This window comes from Malania oleifera, chromosome 10, assembly GCF_029873635.1.
Source record: "Malania oleifera isolate guangnan ecotype guangnan chromosome 10, ASM2987363v1, whole genome shotgun sequence".
Classification (NCBI taxonomy): Eukaryota; Viridiplantae; Streptophyta; class Magnoliopsida; order Santalales; family Ximeniaceae; genus Malania; species Malania oleifera.
This window is the reverse complement of record NC_080426.1, coordinates 7,150,356-7,160,439: the sequence shown is the minus strand read 5'-3', so window position 1 is coordinate 7,160,439 and position 10,084 is coordinate 7,150,356. Positions and strand designations below refer to the sequence as shown.

The 10,084-nt window shown below is 35.8% G+C and overlaps 1 protein-coding gene across 2 annotated transcripts; it reads left to right on the top strand.

The window, feature by feature from the left end:
* The first annotated feature begins 4,980 nt into the window (after positions 1-4,980).
* Positions 4,981-9,209, top strand: LOC131165830 (mannose-1-phosphate guanylyltransferase 1). Of its 2 annotated transcripts, XM_058123931.1 has the most exons (5): positions 4,981-5,198; positions 7,041-7,172; positions 7,748-7,810; positions 7,901-8,140; positions 8,225-9,209. In XM_058123931.1, exons 2-5 carry the CDS (start codon positions 7,062-7,064, stop codon positions 8,894-8,896), a joined length of 1,086 nt encoding a protein of 361 aa, XP_057979914.1. In that variant the 5' UTR covers positions 4,981-5,198; positions 7,041-7,061; the 3' UTR covers positions 8,897-9,209. The 2 variants fall into 2 exon arrangements, with proteins under 2 accessions (XP_057979914.1, XP_057979913.1); XM_058123930.1 differs by having other exon boundaries at positions 5,010-5,198; positions 7,901-9,209.
* The last annotated feature ends 875 nt before the right edge of the window (positions 9,210-10,084 follow it).

Below are 10,084 nucleotides of genomic sequence, written 5' to 3'. Positions count from 1 at the left end.
GTTTTCGAATTGGTGTTCCGGGGTACCAATCCTAAATCGAGGGTAAGTTTAATAATTTAGGCTATTTAGGGTATTCAGAGTTTAGGAGAATTTTAGGGAAAATTAATTTAGAGATTGTGATGAGTAATGTAGTGAAATTTTAATTTCAGGATTTTAGAGATTTTAAATGCCGTGGGGCGTAGGCTGAGGTGTTAGCGGACTTTTTTAGGAATCAGGTAAGGGGATTAAGTTAAGTCAAGAATTTTATTTAATTTGAACCAATTAAATTAATATATTTATTTAAGAATTTGAAGGTTATTTTGAAAACCAACTGTTCGAAATGGATTTTATAAACCTAAGATATATGGTATGGTATTTTGAATAGAAACAAACGGTGGAAAATTTGGTTGTTTATATGGTTATGTTTAAATGTTAAAATTGTGTGACCGATGATTTTTTGGTAGGATTTATTGTTTAACTGGATTTGAGAATGCTTGTGAAATACTGGAACTGTTTATGAAATACTGGCATTGTTGCAAAAATACTGGAATTGCTTATGAATAATGCAGTTATTTGGTATGACGGCCGAGAGCCGACTTTTAATTGACGGCTATACGCCGGGTTGTATTTTGTGGTTGGGAGCCAGGTTTTGGAATAACAGGGAATATATGTAAATTAATATTTTAAATGATATTTTTTATTATCTAAATTGCATAATATGCTATAGGAACCCTGAGGACCAATGTATTGTGAGCACGGTACCGTTGTTAGAGATTTTGTTATGTGGCCACGTGCGCCCACACCTGTGCTGAGAAATGTAGGGTGACCTTATCCGATTTGCTTACGTGAGGTGAATGCACCCCCCTAGGTGAGGGCAATCGGACCAACAGTTATAGCTATGTATACCCGTGGAGTATGTAAGCGAAGAGTATAGATAACTGCTGTCTGGGTGGATCCCTTAGGACATTAATCTAACATTCAGCCTGCACAACCCTTGCCATGGGGAAAGTAAATGGCGTGTTTGTCACAGGGAATGTCTTATATGCATATTTATTAATTTATGTGAATACGAATAATTGATAAGATAATTTCGAGAGTTTACTGAGAAAGGCGAGTGTCCTAGTAGCAGTAATAGTATTAGAGCAGAGGAAAGTTACTTGTATGTGCGGGTAATTTTCCCTATCATCAGCTAATTGTGTGTGTGAGTGTAAAATAAGAATATTTTCATAAATGTGTTTATTTGCTTAGTGAACTAGTTATTTTCTGTACACTAAATGCATGTTGGCTACACACTAACATTAACTTAATCTTTTCCTTATTGAGTCGTGTCTCACCCCTACTTTACAAACTATTTTTTCAGAAAATCCTAGAGATCGGGTCTAATAGGCTAAAGGAGCCGAGCTAGAGGTGTAAATTTATGTAGGTAGTGTGTGGATAGAGATTTTATTTTTTATTTAATTTTATGGGATATAATTATGTGAGAATGAATATATTTGTGTATAAAGATAGTTAAAACTTTGGTAATGTAATTTGAGGATTTTGTATTTTATTTTCGCTACATATATGTGTTTTATATATGATGAATAAGGTATTAGGTACACAGACGTCATTAAAGTAGCACTCCGGGCCTATATGATGAGTCGGGATCGTTACAAAATTACTAGGGGTGCGTCAATAGGCGCACCGGTTTCACTCTCCTAAGTCAAAAAGATGTGCATAGGGTGATGGACCAATGCTCCTTGTGATAAAGGTGTGCGTAGGTGTATTTGCCTGGAGTAGGTAGACATACCCATACAAATATAAGCAAACAAACGTTTATTGTAAATTAATGACATTGAGATAATTAATTAAAACAACTAGGCAATTAATTAAAACAGTAAACAAAAAAATAACAATAATTAAAGTTCTGCACATGTTTGGATAAAAAAACGTTATTTGCTTTCCACAACTTGTCCATCAATTGATTTCTAACTACCAAAAAAATTTAAACTATTTTTTTTTTCAAAAGTAATTGAGCATTGTGCATGAGGCACAATAAAAAAAAAAAAAGGAACTCCAAAATGTGACCGTGTTTATGATATAATATTATCTGGGGTAGGACCTATAAGTTGGTGGTTATTATATAAATCTTGTGAAAAATAATTTTAAAATTTTTTAAACACTTGTATGAAAAAATTGAAAACTTGTTTTTATTGTTTTTGATTTTTTCTTTATAATCGTTGGAAACTAAAAAATAAAGTGTCATTTTTGCAATTACTAAAAATAAAAAAATTAAATATACTTTTCGCAAATAAATAAACCTTGAGGTTGTTTAATTTAATATTAATTTTATGAAAGAGTTTGCATACTATTATGGATTGTTAGACACCAATTATATATAATTATATTTATAACACATGAATACTAATTAATACAAAGAGAAAGTATTTTTTAAACAAATAAAATGTGTGTATGTTCTTCATATTTGCATTCATTTCATTTCAAGAAAGACATTTTATGATTAATTAATCTTAACAAAATTTCATGTTTATTGACATCATTCTATAATAAGCTCGTCACAAGATTATTGATGATCATTTTTAATAGGGCAAAGTCTACTTGCCTCTCGAAAAGATAAGAGTCTCCCTCAATAATTTTCAAAATCTCATGGTCCTCTCCTCAAGTTTGAATCTATGAACACTCATACCCTCTCATGTTAACTTTCTGATAGTATTCAAATGGAAGTTCAAAAAATATATGTTTTTTCTTCTAATTATACATGGGCTCTCAAGAGTTACAAGCTTCCTGATTTTTTTTTTTTTTTTTTTTTTACAATTATGCCTTGAACTCTCAACCCACATGTTGTTGGATTTTTATCTATTATTTGAAATATATTTTACATATTTCGTTATGATCAAGGGTAAAATAGTAGGAAATTTGATTAGAGCTGTAAATACTTGCCTCTCGAAAAGATAAGAGTCTCCCTCAATAATTTTCAGAATCTCATGGACCTCTCCTCAAGTTTGAATCTATGAACACTCATACCCTCTCATGTTAACTTTCTGATAGTATTCAAATGGAAGTTCAAAAAATATATGTTTTTTCTTCTAATTATACCATGGGCTCTCAAGAGTTACAAGCTTCCTGATTTTTTTTTTTTTTACAATTATGCCTTGAACTCTCAACCCACATGTTGTTGGATTTTTATCTATTATTTGAAATATATTTTACATATTTCGTTATGATCAAGGGTAAAATAGTAGGAAATTTGATGAGAGCTGTAAATATTGAAGCAATGAGGGCCAAAAATTTATTATTTTTATTTTAATTTTCTATGAATATAAAATTAAAGACTGATTTTCACATAATAGAGATGTATACTTTGTTTTGAAGGTAGGCGATGTAAAATGAGCTTAATAAGGGCAAAGAAGTGAAAAATAAATTTTGAAAGGCAAATGAACCATGCTGCAATATGTAATTAAGGACAAAAAGTAAAAAATATATTTTCACAAACAAGTTGTACCATGTTAGCAGGATATAATTAAGGGCAAAATAAGGGGGAAAAATATTTTGAAAGACATTATATAAATAAGGGTGAAAAGGGGAAATTTTTTTTTTGGTTCACATCACATTTAGAAAACTATTAGCTCCTGAGGTTGAGGACATAATTGGGAAAAAAATATTTTTTAAACTTTCATTTGAATATTAAAAGAAAATGACATGAAGAATATGAGTGTTCATAAATTCAAACTTAAGAAGAGATAAGTGAGATTTTAAAAATTTTATAAGGGATTTTTCTCTTTATAACAAACTTCCGGAGAGATGAGTGTCGTTTGTCATTTTCAATACGAGTAACGAAAAAATCATTTATTGAAATTCAACTCTAAAACCACATACTTTTAGAGCTCGACTCCTAACATATACATATATATATATATATATATATATATATATATATATTATACAGAAAATTAATTAGGAGTTGATTAAGGCATCAAGTGGCACAAAGGCACATCACAAGCATATATGGTGACAAGAGAGAGTAGATGAGGCCCCTACAGGTATGACACGGTGGAAAGATATCAGCACATAAGAAAGAACATTGAGGGTTTAATTCTAAGTAGATACACTCACGGAACCAGTGGTACATGTGGATTGTGAGAATTTACTCTGTGAGCTAACGCGGACCATAAATGGTGAGAGTTCGCTCTGTAAGCCAGTGAAGATTGTGGATGGTGAGAGTTTTCTGTGAGCTAGCGGGGATCGTAGATAGTAATGGAGATGTGTCCCGGTGGTTGGGTTGACCGAACGTCCCACTGATACACAGAAGCCTTGTCCGCATTCCGAATTTCACATGATCAGTTAGACCTAGGGGAGGACGCTGATTCGTAAGATTGGTGTCGCACCAAGGGATCCGAAGGGTTTGTTGGTGACTGAAGTTCCTATGTAATCAAATAAAAGAAAAAAAAAAAGAAAAAAAATAGAGTAAATGAGCATGTGCCTCTCGACATCCTCCATTTTGTTGTTTGCCACACGATATAAATGATTGTGAGTATGCCATGAGTAGCACATTTCAAGTTTTTGAAATCTTGATCATCTTTTTACTCACATGCCAATAACATTTAATAGAAGATGAATATGTGAAACGAAGGATTCTCTATTTTCTCGTAATGATTATGGGCTTGTAATAAAAACTTATTAACATTTCAAATGGGAGTATAGGTACGGTCCAAATGAACATAATTACATATATGCCCATCATTTAAATGCGCTGTTGGTGGTGCCCCATAGGCGATCGAGGTCTTTGAGTCCATTCGTTTAGCCAGCAGGACAGCCGTACTTATCTATCCGTTCTTCCTAAAGTGCCAAAATTCCGAAACAACCCGGAAATAACCCCCACCCCTCAAAAAGGCAAATATTAAAAAAGGCCTTGATGGATCCCACGCGGACCCGCTGCGGACGCCAACCGACCTCTCCTCCCCCAAATTAAATTAAATTTTAGTATCCTGTTTCAAATCCGCCAATCCCGGTTTAGTTATCTTTAAAGCCTATATAAACGCCCGCCCGCGGATATATCACCCGACGTTCGCTCTACCAACGATCTCCTTACACCTTGCCTCTCCTTTCCTCCCCTTGCCTTTCGCGCCCTGGCGATCAGTTAGGGCGTTGGATTCTGTCGCCGACGATCCAAGTCGATTGACAAAAGCTCGATTGCGAGCTCTAATCTGGTTCTATTCGAGGTAATTCTTGCTCTGTTCTTCGCCTTGCATGTTCCGCGTTTACATTCTGTTAGATCTATGGTTTGATCGGAGATTTTGAGCCTCGCGTTGTTTTCTTTCATGCGTTCGTGAGTTTTCTGTGTGGATCTTCACAATGTGGTTAGGGTTCAGAAATTCCGAGACCGTCGTTTGGCTTTTATGTTAAATTGTTGACTTTTTGTTCCCTGTTTGTTTTAATTCATGTTTTGGCGAGTTTTTAGGACTTTTGGATGAATTTCGACCTTAATGCTTATCTGCGTGGTAAGTTATCGGATTTATTGTGTGTATTTTGTTAGATCTGATATCTTTATAGCTGTTTTCTTCTTATTGTTTTGCTTGATGATGGTGTCAGTTGTATCACTTTCATTTTTTCTTACACTTCAGTTTTTTCTTCTTGTGGCCTCCATAAAACGTAAATTCAGTATAAAACGTTTGAACGTATTAAAGTTTTTGACTTCAGAGTTGCTTTTGTTGTTTTGCTATCTGCAATTGGTTGAAATTGGTTGTTTCTGTTTCGAACTACATGTTGTTAATGTGTAGAATGGTTAAAGAGATTCTTATACGTTGACTTCAGCAGTGAAATAAGATTCATGTGTTGATCCCCTTTTTCCGAGGATGAGGCTTTTGTTCAATAGTTGTAAGACAACGGTCTTATTTCTTTTCTCTTTTTACTTGGAGAAAATTTCCTGTGGGAAAAACGATCATATTTTTTTGGCTGAAAGACTAGCCACCCCCGCCAGGCCGCCCTCCTGTCTTTCTAACTCTTTGAATTCTGACATGGAGACAACACATAGGACTGCAAGACACAATTGGCTTTCCCGTGCCTAAATGCTAGAGGTCTGGCTTCTAATTTCTGCCTTTTAGGATAAGTGAACAATTATCAATAGTGAAGCTTTCTACCTTTCAAGTTAAGTTTGGTTCATGGAACGTTTATTATTTGGAATATAACTGAATGATCTGGCAGTGTAATAAAAATTTTATTGAGATATGATAATTTAGAAACAATTCAATTGTGCAAAAACCCTATGTTATTTTTTCAAACATGGAATAGAATGGGAATGGATATTCTCATGATGAAATTTACTTTACAATGAGAACATCTCTTTTGTAACCTACCAATCCTTTTTTTTATGGCCGTTCTGTTCCTGAAATTCTTTGAACCAAACTAACCTCTGTGAGCCAAACTAAGCTTTGTTCTCCTGGTTCAGGCTTCCAGTGCTTACACTTCTGATGCCATGCATTATAGCATTGGTAAAACAAAATCCTACTTAATTTCCATCCCACCTAAAAAAAGAGTGAGACGAGCTAGTTTGAATTTTGGTGTCTCATATGGAGTAATGGGTCACAAAGTTGAGCATGCTTGTTGTTTGCTTTAAAAATTCCAGCCTGTAACACAGCTGGATTTGTTTCCTTATACCAGCTGTTGCACTTGGACGGATTTTTTGTTGTTATTTGGCATTATAATTAAATTTATGATGTGTTGGAATCTTTTGGCGATTTCCTTCTTGCTGAGTTTAAAACTCCCATGGCTTTTTATTTCTCAATTCTGTCATGTACTGGTGTTCTTCCCCACACCTTGCGTCGTCTGGTGTGTTCGTGTCAAGCTCCAGTAAATGCCTCAGTTGAGGTCCAAGTTAGATGACTGTGGGCGCTTTTATTATGATTGTAGTTTTTCAAATGTCAACACAGATCCATAGGATTCTGTCTTTCTTCTCTCCGCATATAAAAATACAGAACAGCTGGAGATGAATCTGCTCCCATATCCTATGTTGCACTTTTACTTCTTGGAAAATTCTGCTTATATCTTGATTTTATAACTAGCAGGAAAGGCAGAGGCATATCACAATGAAGGCCCTTATTCTGGTCGGAGGGTTTGGAACACGGTTGAGGCCGTTGACACTCAGTGTCCCTAAACCACTTGTTGATTTTGCCAACAAACCAATGATCCTGCATCAGGTCTGCTTGCCCCTTCAAGTTGAATTTATACTAATAGTGTTTTAATATGACCTTGTAAACAGGGATCCTTTTGGATGGATATTCTTTAAAAATGCTGCTTTAGGAAAATTGTATTTATTTCCTTGTTTGAGATCTAAAATTTGACATATTTATTTATTCCTTAATCAGTAGAGCCTGAGATCCATAACTAGCAATTTATTTTTGTGAACTTTGTACCTTTAGAAAGTGAGATGCTGATAAAAATGTAAACACTTCGTCTATTATTGCTTGGTAGTATTTCATCCAAGATATGTGGAAGCCCCGTGTTCTTGAAATTTTTACTTTCCACTTAATTTAGTGGGTGATTGATATAGTCTTAACCCTGTGTCAGATTGAAACCCAAATCCCTCTCGAAAACAATTATCTGCCTAGGGAGGGAGAACTTTAGAATATGTCATGAAAGGAGGGGGGATGGAGGTGTCATGATCCTTATCTATATTATTAGTCCTTGTTCCAGTACTCAAATAGTTTGTGCTCTTTATTTCCATCTCTCTCTTTCTGTGCTAAGAATAGTTTGATAATGTCTGAATTTTCAGATAGAAGCTCTTAAAGCTATTGGCGTGAATGAAGTGGTGTTGGCCATCAATTACCAACCTGAGGTTGAAGAATGAATTCCTAATGCTCTGAGTGTTTATAATTGTAGATTAATTTTAGGGGATTCCTCAAGGGTCTACTACTTGTTTCTACAGGTGATGCTTAACTTTTTGAAGGAATTTGAGGCCAAGCTTGGGATCAAGATTACTTGCTCTCAAGAAACTGAGCCACTCGGGACTGCTGGCCCTTTGGCTCTTGCAAGGGACAAACTTATGGATGACTCTGGGGAGCCATTTTTTGTCCTCAACAGTGATGTTATCAGTGAGTACCCACTCAAACAAATGATTGATTTCCACAAAGCTCATGGAGGAGAGGCCTCCATAATGGTAACCAAGGTAAATAGTACTACTTCTTTCTTGCCTGGATGCATCCTAAGACTTGGACTTGAAGTAAAAAGATTCCTGCTATTTTGTTTACAGGTGGATGAACCTTCAAAATATGGTGTGGTGGTTATGGATGACTCAACTGGGAAAGTTGAGAAATTTGTAGAGAAACCAAAATTATTTGTCGGTAACAAAATCAACGCAGGGATATACCTGCTGAACCCATCGGTTCTTGATCGAATTGAGTTGAGGCCAACTTCAATTGAGAAAGAAGTCTTCCCAAAAATTGCAGCAGAGAGGAAGCTCTTTGCTATGGTCCTCCCGGGATTTTGGATGGACGTTGGGCAGCCAAGGGATTACATCACGGGCCTGAGACTCTACCTAGATTCTCTGAGAAAGAAAACACCATCTAAGTTAGCCATCGGTCACCATATTGTGGGAAATGTCCTTGTGGATGAGAGCGCCAAAATTGGGGAGGGTTGTCTGATTGGGCCTGATGTTGCAATTGGGCAAGGATGTGTGGTTGAGTCGGGAGTTAGGCTCTCGCGTTGCACAGTGATGCGTGGAGTTCGCATCAAGAAACACGCATGCGTTTCCAGCAGTATCATCGGTTGGCACTCCACTGTTGGGCAGTGGGCCCGTGTAGAGAACATGACTATTCTTGGAGAAGATGTTCATGTTGGTGATGAAATTTACAGCAATGGTGGTGTGGTTCTGCCCCATAAAGAGATCAAATCCAGCATTTTGAAGCCAGAGATCGTAATGTGAGGAAGGTATATCTACCGTTGTTTGTGCAAGGAGAGAACATGTGTAGGATGTAGTAATTTGTTGTGTTTGATTGTGAGATGAGTTTGTTTGTTTGTTTGTTTTTTTTTTGCCTTATTCCTCTTTTCTCTTTGTATCATCTGCTGCAAGTGTAAAAGCCAGTCTCAGCAAGTTTTCAAGAGTGATGGGGGGCTAAAATGCTGAAGGGTCATATCATCTGTTAATGATGGGTTTAAATTAGTATGGGCCTTTGGGGGTGGGATGTGTACATTTTAATAATGTTTTGTATATATAAATAAAGTGTTTCTTTGTGGTATCTGTAATTTATTTGAGGATGAATTATTTCATAAGAGTACGGCCATTTTAGCACTTAAATGAAAATGGTGTTGGGGTTTTCCTCCAATTTTGCTGATTCCCTATTGTAGGGCAAGAGGCTGGACCATGGGCAGACCTTAGTTGGAGACTCATTCAGAAGAATTGAGTCAAGGGATCATTGGGTTTAGTTAATTGTATGTTTTGTTTTATTAGTTTAAGGTTATGTCTATTTGGGGGTCTCTTTGTAATATTTGTGTAATTTCATGAAGATTTAAGAGTAATGTAATTTTTAGTGTTATTGGCTTTCTTACTAATGGTGCGTGAAAGCAATGTAGGAGATGGCTTATTGCTGAGTTTGAATTGAGAGGTAATCCTCAGTTTTGGTACCTATGGAGTCCTACCCCTCGCAGCATTAAGAAGTCTTGGCGCTGAAGGAAAAAAAAATACGTTGCCCACAAGGTAACTATTAATCACTGCGCACTTCTATATACACACACACACCCCCGCGAGCCAGCGAGCGAGGATTCCAGACCTTAGCTTTCCAACCATATTCCTACCGTAAATTTGAAGGAAGTTGAAGAATATTGGACAGCACTAATTATATATGATGGGGACATGGCAACAATTTTTCATGTGCAAATTTGACGCTTTTCTTTTCTTTTCTTTTCTTTACAAGCAAAGACATATTACAGGCGTTTTGGAGGTTTCTTTGAGTTTGGTAACCGTCACTTTCTCTGCGAATATCATGTTTGAGCATTACATGCATAATATTTTTAAAAATAAAAAATAAAAAAAAAAACATGAGAATTGTGTTTGAAAATATAAATTGAATTTAAATGTGTAAATTTTGATAGATCATGTTATTCGCATTTACAC